The following is a 14957-nucleotide window of genomic DNA, read 5'->3' on the forward strand; positions in this document are numbered from 1 at the left end:
CTCCCTTCACTATCTGAATAATTTCTTTTATTTCATCGTACATTTCTTCAATTTATTCATCATCTGCAGAGCTAGTTGGCATATAAGCTTGTACTACTGTAGTAGGTGTGGGCTTCGTATCTATCTTGGCCACAATAATGCGTTCACTGTGCTGTTTGTAGTAGCTTACCCGCATTCCTATTTTCCTATTCATTATTAAACCTACTCCTGCATTACCCCTATTTGATTTTGTGTTTATAACCCTGTAGTCACCTGACCAGAAGTCTTGTTCCTCCTGCCACCGAACCTCACTAATTCCCACTATATCTAACTTTAACCTATCCATTTCCCTTTTTAAATTTTCTAACCTACCTGCCCGATTAAGGGATCTGACATTCCACGCTCCGATCCGTAGAATGCCAGTTTTCTTTCTCCTGATAACGACATCCTCCTGAGCAGTCCCCGCCCGGAGAACCGAATGGGGTACCCTTAGGAAACTGAAGAAATGGCGTGTTCGTCACCGCAAGAATACAAACGAACTTCTCCTTCACCGTGCCAGCACAAGCCCTCATAAAAGAACCCAAGAGGAGCTCACAATAGTTCATTGGACTGTTCTTCCGCATCCACACTACAGCCCGGATCTCGCACTCCGACTTTCATCTCTTTGGCCCCCAATGAAGGATGCGCTCCATGGGAAGCACTACTTGGATGATGGGAAGGTTACTGATCCTGCGAGACTTTGGTTCCGATGTCGACCAGTGGAGTCATACTACGCTGGCATGCAGGCTCTCGCAATGAAGTGGCGTAAGGCCATCGCATTGATGGGAGGTTATACTGAAAAATTGGCTTTCCAGTCGAAGGAGTGAGAAATTAGGTATTGTACGGGAATCCAGACTAAAATTAATTTGATCTCAGAAAGTAAAATGTGATCCATTACTTATTGAACGCGCCACGTGAGCTGGAGATAGTGACAGTTGGTAGATGCGAACTACGTGAGCACATTATGCCAATAAACTTACGTTCGAAAACGCATTGTTTGCGTGCTAGCGTCTCTGGAATGCGGAGGAGGGTGCTGGAAATTGGGACCACACAAGCTAGGCAAGGACTAAAGTCGACATTATACACTACTGTCAGTAAACACTTTAATTCACTTACAGAAGGAACTCGATATGACAGCCACCAATTTTGGTACATTTTGTGTATCGCCTGATGGTCTCTTGCGACCCCTTGGTAAGATTCCACGCATGTCACGGGCAGCTCCGGATTCTGGCATTCCTCTCACAGGATCTTGGCAGTGACTGCACGGGTGTCTCGTACACCACAGTTTTCACGTACCCCGTGTAGTGGTAGGAGCAGGGAGGAAGTGGTAAGGTGCTGCGATGAAATTACTTTACACATTTTGCAAATAAAAAAAACTACAAAAGATCAAATTTTAATATTAAAGCTCAAAACTTCGTTTTCCTGCACAGTTGCACGTCACATACCCTTACCTCAATTTACAGTTTCTAGTGACACTAAGCTATAAGAATAACCGCTTAAGAGTTTGACGGCAATGCACATGAAATCAAGCTCAATTTACAAGCTGTACACACTGACTGTAACTCAGGAAAAGAAGGTTTCAAAACTGAAATCAATTGCATAGAGGTTACGTAACAACTCTGCAAGTTGAAGCCTGAGTTATAAACTTCTTGAATTCTGATGTAATCCAATTCCAGAAGAATGAACTCGCAATTACTATACAAATTATTAAAGCTTGTAAAATGCGTTATAGCAAAGTTCACTGCATTTTCGCTATGCTGAATCAGTCATCCCGATAGTCATGTCTTTTTAGATTTCTATACTTTTGTCTGCAGGAATACAATTAATTTTTCCATTTCCTGGGCACGGCAACAGCCAGCTGTAATCTCCGTGCCGTTAGGCGACTGTTCGACACTTCCAACGGTTTCGTTCCTTCGTCGAGGTTCTTCTTTTCCTAGACCTCGAAGCCGGTTGCGATTCTGAAGCTGTTAGTTGAAGAGAATATGAAACATATTTTCACAAAATTCGATAAAAATATTTTGCTCAAATCACTCAGAAAACGCTTGCAATTCACTGTCGTGTCCTATGTTTGGAGTTAATATTTGATGAGGATATAAAGGATCGAATGTAACTCAGTCGTTGCAATGTCCAAAGTGCCTTCTACCAGGTGAGACAAACATCCAGAGATGGTCAAACTCATCCCATACTTTGGTGAGCACGTCGCATCGATGTCGCTCTGTGGCGTAGTACTTCACTGAAAGTTGCTGGAAGGAAAACCACACACAGAGATTCTTTAAGAGTCAGAAAAGAAAAGAGAAAGATCAGATCGTGTGAGGAAGCGGCCTAAGGGGGCCAGTGGTGCAAAGCTAGACTCGCACACTCCTTTGGATCCATCGCTGAGGCAGCTCACTGTTAAGAAATGTTCTTACGTGCGGGAAACGTTGTAATGGCCTTGCAACCAGTTGTGAAAAGCCAGGTCTCCAACTTATCCAAGTACGTGACACAGATAGTTGTCGCTTTCGCAGAAATGAACGAGCCCTAGGTCTTTTTTCAGGAAAATGTGCAAGACACTGGAAGCTTTGGATGGTCTCTTTCGTCGGCGTTTACAATATACGAGACATGTTCAGAAAGTGTTGTGACTGACAATTCGCAGTTTTTCACAACACAACTTTTATTGATGGAAGTTCAGAAGGTAGATAACTTAATATACAAACGAAAAGTAACAATAACGAGAAAAGTCTCCTAATCGAGGAAAACAAAAGTTCACTTCTTATTTTCCACAAACCTTCGTTGTAACACACTCACACACTAGTAACAGTCCAATTCCGAGACGAAGACCTAATTTTCGACGGTTGCAGTACACGAGGTCGGCATCCGGCGTGAACTGAACTTCGGGCCTGGTTCTAGCCCCTAAATAGCTCTCTCCAGCCAATTAGATTTCGGCGTAGTGATACTTCCTGCAGGCCGTGGCTCGGGCTCCCCCTGCAGAAAGTAGTGCTCGAAATGCCTATTTACATTATCTTTGTGTAAATAGCCGATGTTTACCATGCTGCTTTTGGGTACGCCTTTGGGTATAGGCAACCTCGTGCTCTGTGGTGTTATGTGGGTTGCCGGCCCTCAGGCGCTACTTTGTCTCCGGTATATCAAAGTGTTCTACATTTTTATAGTTTAGGAGAAGAGTATTTAAAAAAAATTACAGGATATTGTTGACTCTATTGTTAACTATTTTTCCACATAATCAGCATCCCCTTGAAAGCTTCTTTAAACCCTCCTCGAAGAACTCTCCCGCTAGCTCCTTCGAGCACTTCACAACCTCTTTTCGCAAATGCTCGTAGGTCGATAAATTCCACTCACGCGCGCCTTCAGGGAGGTGGATACATGATAATCTGAAGGCGCCAAGTCAGGAGAATACGTGAAGGTGGGAGGGGTCGAAAAGTGCCCAACAGAATGAATCCAAGAGCGCTTTGGCTGCAAAGGCAGTGTGAAGACTGCCGTTGTCGTGCGACAAGGACACTCTTCTCGTCAACATCCCCCTCCTTTTGTTTTCAATGCTGCTTTTCAGATTTTTCGGGTCTCACAATATCGTTGATGATTTCTCCCCGAGACAGAAATTCGACGTAAATGATGCCTTTCCGGTCCCAAAACAGTGGCTACGATTTTTGTGCCAGAAATTGTGGTTTTGAATTCTTTGGCAGATGGGGAGTTGTTGTGACGCCATTGTGCCGCTGTCTTTTTGTCTCAGGAGTGCAGTGAGCCACTTACGTGTTATCTCCAGTCACAACAGAGCTCAGAATTTCCTCAGCTTCCAATTCAAGTAGTTCAAGAGCCTCGCGGGCGCTACTGACCCGATTTTTCTTGTGCTGCTCTGTCGAGTGTTTTGGGACACATATTGTGCATAGTTTTCGATAAATCAGCGCTTCGTTGTCTCGTATAAGACAGTTCTGGAGAGTTGCGGAAACTTGGCAGAAATTTCATCCACTGTCAAGGGGCGGTTTTCACGAACAGTTTGCTCTATTTTTTCATCACCTCAAAAGTCAAACTGTAGGGTCTCTCACTCCCCTGTTTGTCATGAACATTATTTCTGCCTCATTTAACTGCCCATACCATTTAAACACACTCGTTCTGCTATTCTTTCCGCGAATATAAAGCGAACCACAGCATGTGGCTCGCACTTGGCTGGATTTCTTACCGACATCTTTCACGCAGCTGAGTGCCACAACATTGGTTAAGAACTACCGTGTCCCTGCGATGCTTGCTGTGGTCACAGGATCCGCCGCTAACACCGCCCTGTTTTGGCCACAGTACACTTACTTTCTGAAAACGCCTCGTATAGTTGATATGTTCCTGAGCCGTGTATCGACTCGTGCAATGTAAACACCTTGTGTTTAGATTGCGTTGGTTTTCCTTTTCTTCCCCTGACATGTTTGTTTGATATGTTTTCTGTCATTAAGTGGCTGTTCGGTTGTCTTTTCTCTCTGACATCGATATCTGCGATTTGGTGTCGGGAAACTGCTATGGAGGAAGTGAGATCTTCGACCGGAGGCAACTTCGTCTAGTGGCGCGGAAGTAAGGGGGTGCGCTGAGAGAGTGTGGTGGACACGGGAGGGCAGTGTGGCTCGCCAGCGCGGACCAGGCGTGATCGGTTGTATCGAGTCGCCACGTGATGTATGTCGGATGTGTGTAACGAGCTGGTGGAGTTGACGGAAGAGCTCCCCGCGGGTTGGTTGTATACAGAATCGCCCCACGAGTAGTTGCTGTTCATTTCACCTTGGTGGGACATTAACAAGCCTCTTTCTCCGTTTCAACACTGGAGTTTAAAAAGGAGACACCTCTCATGAAGGAGCGGTCACTACCCGTAAACGTTGCAGAGGAGACGTGAACTCCGGTGACAGAGCGTGTTGTCGCGTGACCGTGGCGTGTTGGGTACACTGGCGACGCGTGCGCTGTCGGATGTGTGGATACTTTCCATCGGAGGTGGTGTACTGCCTGTTCGAGCATAATTGCAAGTTAAGTTAGTGAAAGGTTCAATCATTAAGTAATAAGTTTGCAAAACCAGTGTCTCTTCTGCCTTGTGGCCTCCGGCGATAGGGTTTCCTGTCCCCGGCACCGGTGTAATTGAAGACACTCTTGTTACTGCCCGATGGGAGGTGTAGTTTTGGCAGTTTAATTGTTTCGCTATTCTGTCGTGTGTTTTGAGTAAACTCATGCTTCTTGTTAGTTGATCATGTGGTCGCTCATTCAGGACTGTGTGGTGTAATGTTTCCTAGCACGAGATCAGCTCTAATTCTGTCAGCAAGTTAAGCCATCTTATAGCAAGTTTTCGCTGGCTAAAAGTCGGTGCAGTGAGCAACCTGAGAGTGGCAATTGTGTTTACGGGCGTATTTAAATTGGTCAGTATTCTGTCTAGCCTGAGCATCCCTGAGTGGATTATTTGTGGCCGCCTTACACGGGTCCGTCATATCTGCTGTGTTCTAATGATATTCCAGAACACTTTTGTTTAAAATTTGTTTTTAAATTCCTCCATTCCTTTATTGCCAGTAATCGTGTGTTTGCTGAGACCTTTGATTTTTTTTTAATGGCGATGTTGGTAGCTTCACTACCTCACCGTACATTATTAGCAAAGTTCTGTATTTACTTTAGTAGCCTGTTTATTAATGTTCTTCAAATTTTTGAAAACTGTTGTATTGCTATAAATTATTTGATTGCCGTTAGCGACGTGTTTTGAAAGGCTGTTAATGCCGTACTGTTAGCTTCTGTGAGTTGTTTTTTTTTTTAATTCTAAACTGTTGTATTGCTATAATTGACTTGATTGCCGTTTTTAAAAGAAATTTTAAACTGTTGCATTGCTGTAAATTACTTGATTGCTGTTAGCGGCGTGTTTTGAAAGGCTGTTATTTGCCGCACTGCTAGCTTCTGTGTTTTTTGAAAAATATTTTTTTTTAAATTGTGGTCTTGCTATAAATTACTTGATTGCCGTTAGCGGCGTGTTTGGAAAGGTTGCTTATTGCCGTACGGTTACTACTTTTTTTTTTAAAGAATTTTTTTTTAAATTGTTGTATTGCTATAAATTACTTGATTGCCGTTAGCGACGTGTTTAAAAGGCTGCATATTGCCGTACTGCTAGTTTCTGTAAGATATGAATAAAACATTGGTGTGTGAAAATCTCAACTCGACAGCAAACTACTAAAACTTTGGTCCCGTTTCCCAACTTGTGGCGTGGCTTGTAGTAACCGTAACCAGTGTGTGTGTCAGTTCCCTATACAGTTACGCCACTAAAGCTGCCTATTTGAAACATGTTTCTCAATGATAAACTGTAAACCACTTACCGATAGATCAACAGAAACTGGTACGTAGGCGGGGACACTAAAAACAGAGACACTAAAATCGATTCCTGCCACAGTCTCAACCCCACATCGATCAAAATCTCCTACTCCTTCACATTCATTAAGTTTTTCAGTTTTCATTCGAATTCTACGTTTAATACTGGAACTAACAACAGTGAAAAACAGAAGATCGCTTTATACAGGAACTAGTTATTTTCAGCCATTTTATCACTCACCTTGCAGACGAAAAACTGGTATAAGTAAAAAACGGTTGTTTCAATGATAGCCGCCATCGCTATCTCATAGCACCACATCTCACTGTGTCTCATCGCACCTCATTCCTTCTCACCACATTACACTGCTAAGCATTTCCATCTTTTCCATCTTCAACTCCATCTCTATCCTCATCTCCATCTTCATCCTCAACGCGTCACACAGCATCGCATCACATCTGCATTATTATAAGTAGTTCATTGAAAGTTATAAGAATGAATTACCACGTTTAACAAATAAGTGAAGACCGTGGATCAGTTCCGCACCAGACTACTCAAATATTTGGCTCCAGTATTCTCAGCTTCATCTACATCTACATCTACATACATACTCCACAATCCACCATACGGTGCGTGGCGGAGGGTACCTCGTACCACAACTAGCATCTTCTCTCCCTGTTCCACTCCCAAACAGAACGAGAGAAAAATGACCACCTATATGCCTCTGTACGAGCCCTAATCTCTCTTATCTTTGTGGTCTTTCCGCGAAATGTAAGTTGGCGGTAGTAAAATTGTACCGCAGTCAGCCTCAAACGCTGGTTCTCTAAATTTCGTCAGTAGCGATTCACGGAAAGAACGCCTCCTTTCCTCCAGACACTCGCACCCGAGTTACTGAAGCATTTCCGTACCACTCACGTTATGATCAAACCTACCAGTCACAAATCTAGCAACCAGCCTCTGAATTGCTTCTATGTCCTCCCCAAATCCGACCTCATAGGGTACCCAAACGCTCGAGCAGTACTGAGGGATAGGTCGCACCAGCGACCACATCTTCCCAAAATTCTACCATAGACTCGAAGACGACCATCTGCCTTCCCCACAACTCCCATTACATGCTTGTTCCACTTCATATCACTCTGCAATGTTATGCCCAAATATTTAATCGACGTGACTGTGTCAAGCGCTACACTACTAATGGAGTATTCAAACATTACAGGAGTCTTTTTCCTATTCATCTGCATTAATTTACATTTGTCTATATTTAGAGTTAGCTGCCATTCTTTACACCAATCACAAATTCTCTGCAAGTCAGCTTGTATCCTCCTACAGTCACTCAACGACGACACCTTCCCGTACACCACAGCATCTTCAGCAAACAGCCGCACATTGCTATCCACCCTATCCAGAAGATCATTTATGTAGATAGAAAACAGCAGCGGACCTACCACACTTCCCTGGAGCACTCCAGATGATACCCTCACCTCCGATGAACACTCACCATCGAGGACAACGTACTGGGTTCTGTTACTTAAGAAGTCTTCAAGCCACTCACATACTTGGGAACCAATCCCATATGCTGGTGCCTTAGTTAGGAGTCTGCAGTGGGGCACCGAGTCAAACGCTTTCCGGAAGTCAAGGAATATGGCATCCGTCTGATACCCTTCATCCATGGTTCGCAAGATATCATGTGGAAAAAGGGCGAGTTGCGTTTCGCAGGAGCGATGTTTTCTAAAGCTGTGCTGATGCATGGACAGCAACTTCTCTGTCTCAAGGAAATTCATTATATTCGAACTGAGAATATGTTCGAGAATCCTGCAACTAGTCCATGTTAAGGATATTGGTCTGTAATTTTGAGGATCCGTTCTTCTACCCTTCTTATACAGGGAAACATTCCTCACACACACAAAGAAAGAAAATATGTTACGTGGACATGTGTCCGGAAACGCTTACTTTCCATGTTAGAACTCATTTTATTACTTCTCTTCAAATCACATTAATCATGGAATGGAAACACACAGCAACAGAACGTCCCAGCGTGACTTCAAACACTTTATTACAGGAAATGTTCAAAATGTCCTCCGTTAGCGAGGATACATGCATCCTCCCTCCGTCGCATGGAATCCCTGATGCGCTGATGCAGCCCTGGAGACTAGCGTATTGTATCACAACCGTCCACAATACGAGCACGAAGAGTCTCTACATTTGGCACCGGGGTTGCGCATACAAGAGCTTTCAAATGCCCCCATAAATGAAAGTCAAGATGGTTGAGGTCAGGAGAGCGTGGAGGCCATGGAATTGGTCCGCCTCTACCAATCCATCGGTCACCGAATATGTTCTTGAGAAGCGTACGAACACTTCGACTGCAATGTGCAGGAGCTCCATCGTGTAAGAACCACATGTTGTGTCGTACTTGTAAAGTCACATGTTCTAGCAGCACAGGTAGAGTATCCTGTATGAAATCATTTGGCGTAGGTGGAACAACATGGGGCCCAATCAAGACATCACCAACAATGCCTGCCCAAACGTTCACAGAAAATCTGTGTTGATGACGTGATTGCACAATTGCGTGCGGATTCTCGTCAGCCCACACTTGTCGATTGTAAAAATTTACAATTTGATCACATTGGAATGAAGACTCATCCGCAAAGAGAATATTTGCACTGAAATGAGGATTGACACATTGTTAGATGAACCATTCGCAGAAGTGTACCCGTGGAGGCCAATCACCTGCTGATAGCGCCTGCAACGCTGTTCATGGTACGGAAACAACTGATTCTCCCGTAGCACTCTCCCTACAGTGACGTGGTCAACGTTACCTTGTACAGCAGGAACGTCTCTGACGCTGACGTTGGGGTTAACGTCAATTGCACGAAGAACTGCCTCGTCCATTGCAGGTGTCCTCGTCATTCTAGGTGTTCCTTAGTCCCGAGTCATGGGCTGGAATATTCCGTGCTCCCTAAGACTCCGATCAATTGCTTCGAACGTCTTCCTGTCCGGACACCTTCGTTCTGGGAATCTGTCTCGATACAAACGTACCGCGCCACGGCTATTGCCCGTGTTAATCGATACATCAAATGGGCATCTGCCAACTCCGCATTTGTAAACATTACACAGACTGCAAAACCACGTTCGTGATGAACACTAACCTGTTGATGCTACGTACTGATGTGCTTGATGCTAGTACTGTAGAGCAATGAGTCGCATGTCAACACAAGCACCGAAGTCAACATTACCTCTCTTCAATGGGGCCTACTGGCGGTGAATCGAGGAAGTACAGTACATACTGACGAAACTAAAATGAGCTCTAACATGGAAATTAAGCGTTTCCGGACACATCTCCACATAACATCTTTCCTTTATTCGTGTGTGAGGAATGCTTCCTGAAAGTTTGGCCGTACCTTTTTGTAAGACCTTGTATACAGGCGTCACCTGCGCTTTTTTCCAGTCTCTCGGGACTTTATGTTGGGCAAGAGATTCGCGATACATGCAAGCTAAGTAAGGAGCCAATGCAGTAGAGTAATCTCTGTAAAACCAAATTGGAATCCCATAAGGGCCTGGCGATTTATTTATTTTCAACCCACTCAGCTGCTTCACAACCCCAGGGATGTCTGTCACTATGTCCTCCATACTGGGATCTGTACGAGACTCAAACTGCGGCATGTGGTGTGTGTGCCCGCAGCTGTGGACCCGCTCATCATCGTGCTGGTGTGCACCGCCCTGGCTGTGGTGGCCATCACCATAGCCCTGTACGCCACCACCATGAGGGACATCGTCCAGCGGGCGCCCCGCCAGGTCAAGGGCGACACCGCCGCCGTGCTCGCCATACACCCGGTGAGTAGTGAAACTCCACTCCGGCAGCCACACTCTGCGATGATAGCTGTTAGGACATTAATTCTGTCTATCCGAGGCCTAATGAACTTAGAAAAAAAACTCTGAACCCAAAAGTACAGGGTGATCAGAAAGTCAGTATAAATTTGAAAACTTATTAAACCACGGAATAATGCAGATTGAGAGGTAAAAATTGACACCCATGCTTAGAATGACATGGGGTTTTATTAGAACCAAAGAAAAACAAAGTTCACAAAATGACCGACAGATGGCGCTGGACAGCAGAACTGCTACCGTGACGGGTGAGAGCTACGGCGGTATGTTACAGAATCGCATCATTCCTAGCCTGGCTGATAAACACCTGCTGGAACGTACGACGTTTATGCAGGATGGGCTCCACCCCATATTGCTAGACGCGTTGAAGATCTCATGCACGCGCCGTTTGGCGGTGATCGTGTGCTCAGCCTCCACTTTCGTCGTGCTAGGTCTCCCAGGTCCCCAGACCTCAGTCCGTGCGATTATTGGGTTTGGGGCTACCTGAAGTAGCAAGTGTATCGTGATCGACATCTCTAGGGATGCTGAAAGAGAACATCCGACGCCAATACCTCACCATAACTCCAGACATGCTTCACAGTACTGTTCACAACATTATTCCTCGACTACAGCTATTGTTGAGGAATGATGGTGGACATATTGAGCAGTTCCTGTAAAGAACATCATCTTTACTTTGTTATGCTAATTATTGCTATTCTGATCAAATGAAGCGCCATCTGTCTGACATTTTTTGAACGGTTGTAGTTTTTTGGTTCTAATAAAACCCCATGTCATTCCAAGCATGTGTGTCAATTTGTAACTCCCTATCTACATTATTCCGTGATTTATTCAGTTTTCAAATTTATTCTGTCTTTTTGATCACCTGGTACATATGGCACGCATCAACATGCTGAAAAAAGAAATCTAGACGTAAGGTTCCCTTCATTTTGGCAAATACACAGCATCCTTTATTCTCATAGTTAGAAAGAATAAATTTAGCTCTATTTGTATACATTATCCCCATCTTTTTCTATGCATTTTTATAGATGTGTCTCCAATTTCTGTACCTCCATGTAGAATTTCACAGCCAACCTGTTAAGGAAGTATTTCACCTCTTCTTCGTCTTCATCGTCGTTCCAGGAGTGTTGGCCATCCATGTGTTCCTTTAACCCTTTCGTGAGCCGTGGGGAACATGCTTCCCACTACAATGAACTCGCTCCTAGTCCTGTGGGATTCACAGTTCCCACCTCTGTAAGGTGCTACCACCTAGTGAACAGTATAGGGTACTGTTTCCAATCGGGAGTTCCCGCCGTTTTTGCTGTACCTTCGCGCAGAGGCATTGTATAGCTCTGTAGAGGAGCCTTTCAGTGCTGTTAGCGTGACATTTTGTGATTTTTTTTTCTCAAAGCTATAGTATAAGGTAAATACTTTTGATTTACCCTAATTTATGAAGGAAAACGTAAAATTGGAACGAGTAGAATTCCAGTCTGAAACAAAACGAGCCATTTCTGCAGTAAAATGGATGGATAACCGTGCAGTCACCTTCCTGTCCTCAATTCATGACCCATGAGAAACAGCCAGAGTGAAAAGTAAAATCAGGGATGATACTAGTACAGAGACTTCTTGTCCTGAAGCTGTGGCAGAATACAACAAAATAATGGGTGGTGTCGATAATTACGAGAAAGGTATGCTATTGGCAGACATTCTTTGTAATGGTGGCACAGACTATTTTATTTTCTGGTGGACGTTGCTGCAGTGAACAGTTTTATCCTGTGGAAAATAAGCAAAAGTGAAAGTGGACAGCATGATCAGCTCACATACAGGATCCATCTATCCAGACAATTGATCGATGGCTTCCCATCCCAAAAGAGGCATGGACAAAAACCTGTCTTTCTGGCAAAAATGAGTAAAGTACCTGAAGATTTCCGTCATGTGGCTGTAGGGGAGCATCAACCCATTTTAGGAGAAACCTACAGGAGGTGCCGTCATTGTAGTACCAAAGCCGCAGAAAAGAGCACTCGCTGTGTTTGTACATATTATCAAATACCACTTTGCAAAGACCCATGTTTCAGAAAATTTCATGACAAGTAATTGTGAACAATCATTGTAACAAGAGAAGTAAATTTATCAAATAAATATATATTGAAAAAGTTGTTTTTGTCATTTAACTCCAAGGAAGGGCAGTGGGAAGAATACTTCCCACCTTGTTGTGTAAGAGTTGGAGCAAATTTGATATTCTGTATGATAAATATACCTATCTGTTAACTACTATCTGCTCTCCATTCACTAAAAAAACCAACTCAATAATTTTGCCCACGAAAGGGTTAACTTGGGGAGCAAGTGGGGTGTGGACTGTAAGGTGGGTGGGACATGGCAGTCCAACCAAAGTTTGTCAAAAGTTTCTAGGTTTGGGGAAGATGTGAGGTCGGGCGTTATCGGCAAGCCGCGTTGCACCTTTTGTCAGTCATCCTCTCTGACCTTTCTGGACAGCTTGCCTGCCTGAGTTTCTGTAGTGTTTCACACCAACTGCCTGAGTTGATTATTGTTCCATGTTCCCTGAAATACATCACCAGTATCCCTTCACGCCCCCAAAACACAGTGGCCATGGTTTTGCCAGCAGGAGTTTGTTTTAATTCCTTTGCCAGTGGTGACACTGACTGATGCCATAGCCGGCCGCTGTGGCCGAGCGGTTCTAGGGGCTTCAGTCCAGAAACGAGCTGCTGCTACGGTGGCAGGCTCGAATCCTCCTCGGACATGGATGTGTGTGATGCCGTTAGGTTAGTTAGGTTTAAGTAGTTCTAAGTCTATGGGACTGATGACCTCAGATGTTGGCTTAGAGCCATTGGAACCATTTTTGACTTACGCCATTATTGGGATTTTTCTTTCGTCTCCTGTAACAATGGAGTCCAATAATCCTTCCTTATCTTCTTGACACTTTTCAAGAACCTGACGAGCATAGTGAACGCATTTCTCCTTGTGTTCTGCTGTCAGCATACCCAGTTCCCATCGAGTGCGACACTTGTGACTCCCCAATTTTTCTGTCAGAGCTCTTTCAGCTGTACTGTAAGATCTCCTAATGATCTGAGCAACACGTTCACAGACGGTGATCCTCCTGTTCTGAAGCAATTTGCGTTGGGCCTTCTCGATAACCGCCTCCGAAACTGATGGTCTTCCACTCCACTCTTCATCGTGGACCTTCTTCCGACTGACACCAAACTCCTGCGACATTTTCGGACGTGTCGAGCGGACGTACACTTGATGATGAATGTCCTCAAGTGGCGTGCAATACCGAAATACAGAACGAATCTCGCACTTGGCGAGATCAACAATGGGCACCTCCATCATGGCTTGCTGCTGAGCCAACACTGAGCAGGTGCAGTGAAGCGCGGCTGGACGGAATCAAGAGTGGGGGAACAGCCGCGCAGAGCGGTGTTGACAGATTTCACATAACACCTTCCAGTGTGGCTGGAGCTCTCTGGAAACCTTACTTCTGGATCAACCCTCGTACAATCCTGTGCTCACCTAATTGCTATTTTAACTTAGCCCCGATGTGGTGGACGCTAGGAGCGAAAGTTTATGATTGGGTCATAGTGCACTGGCTGCTGCTTCCAGGGAAGTGAGTTTAAAGTGTGCCATTAGTACTAAGCGTTATTTATCAGCTTCACATACGGTGTGCACTGACTACCAGTTAAAGCATAACTTTTTCAGAACAATAAAATAATCTCAGGTTTCACGCCGCATCAAGTGATTAACTCCCCACTAGCTTTCCTCTGCCATTTTGAAGTGGATGGGCCGCGCGGGATTAGCCGAGCGGTCTGGGGCGCTTCAGTCATGGACTGTGCGGCTGGTCCCGGCGGTTTGAGTCCTTCCTCGGGCATGGGTGTGTGTGTTTGTTCTTAGGATAATTTACGATAAGTAGTGTGTAAGCTTAGGGACTGATGACCTTATCAGTTAAGTCCCATAAGATTTCACACACGTTTGAACATATTTTCAAGTGGTTGGATGTTGCATGGACGTCGCTACAGTTCTTATACAGGGTGATTTTTTCACTGAGTACAGACTCTAGGGACTAATGGATGAGACGATATGGATCAAGAAAGATATAATGAACTTATGTCTGGAAATGCCTAATTTCCCTGATAGAGACCATTTATTCAACTATACATTGTTCAGACACTGCGGTCTAATACGTGCTGTACCATGCAGCCACCGTTACAGTATGTGATGAAAATGGTTTCTATGTGCCTCAATGCATGAGTGTATGTGCCATAGCATATCATGTTTCAGACGTTTACATCAACCAGGCTGCATCCAAACAGTGTCAAAGGCAGCATGAATATGGTGCTCCACTGTCTCCACATCTAGAATGCGCTCTGCATACATGTTACTTCTGAGATAGCTCCATAACCAGTTATTGCACGGGTTGAGATCCGATGAATGAGCAGGTCATGCAACTGGACCGCATTGTCTGATACATCGACCAGGGAAGACATGATTCAGATGCGTCTGGACGTTAACGGTGAAGTGGGCTGCAGCACCATCATGTAGCAGCCACACAACCCTTCGAATCATCAATGGCAATTCTCCCAACAGGGAAGGCAAAGTCACCTGCAAGAAAGGTCGAAAATTCCGGCCTGTTAGGCGACATTCCAAAATGTGGTCGCCAATTATTCTCTCCCACATTTATACAGATGGCTCTAAGATAAATGACAGGTGCTCTTTTATTGTTGGGGCACACAGTTTCACATACCGGCTTCATGGCCATTGTTTGGTCTTCACAGCT

General features: G+C 44.6%; 1 protein-coding gene across 2 annotated transcripts in view; it reads left to right on the plus strand.

Annotated features, from left to right (window-relative positions):
• The window catches only part of LOC126291947 (organic solute transporter alpha-like protein), a 150363-nt gene that overhangs the window by 70548 nt on the left and 64858 nt on the right, over nucleotides 1–14957 (plus strand). For both annotated transcript variants that reach the window (XM_049985695.1, XM_049985696.1), the window contains exon 3: nucleotides 9993–10144. In XM_049985695.1, the coding sequence (XP_049841652.1) occupies nucleotides 9993–10144 (152 nt within the window). The remainder of the gene's footprint in view (nucleotides 1–9992; nucleotides 10145–14957) is intronic.

The sequence above is a fragment of the Schistocerca gregaria genome, chromosome 9 (assembly GCF_023897955.1).
Source record: "Schistocerca gregaria isolate iqSchGreg1 chromosome 9, iqSchGreg1.2, whole genome shotgun sequence".
Classification (NCBI taxonomy): Eukaryota; Metazoa; Arthropoda; class Insecta; order Orthoptera; family Acrididae; genus Schistocerca; species Schistocerca gregaria.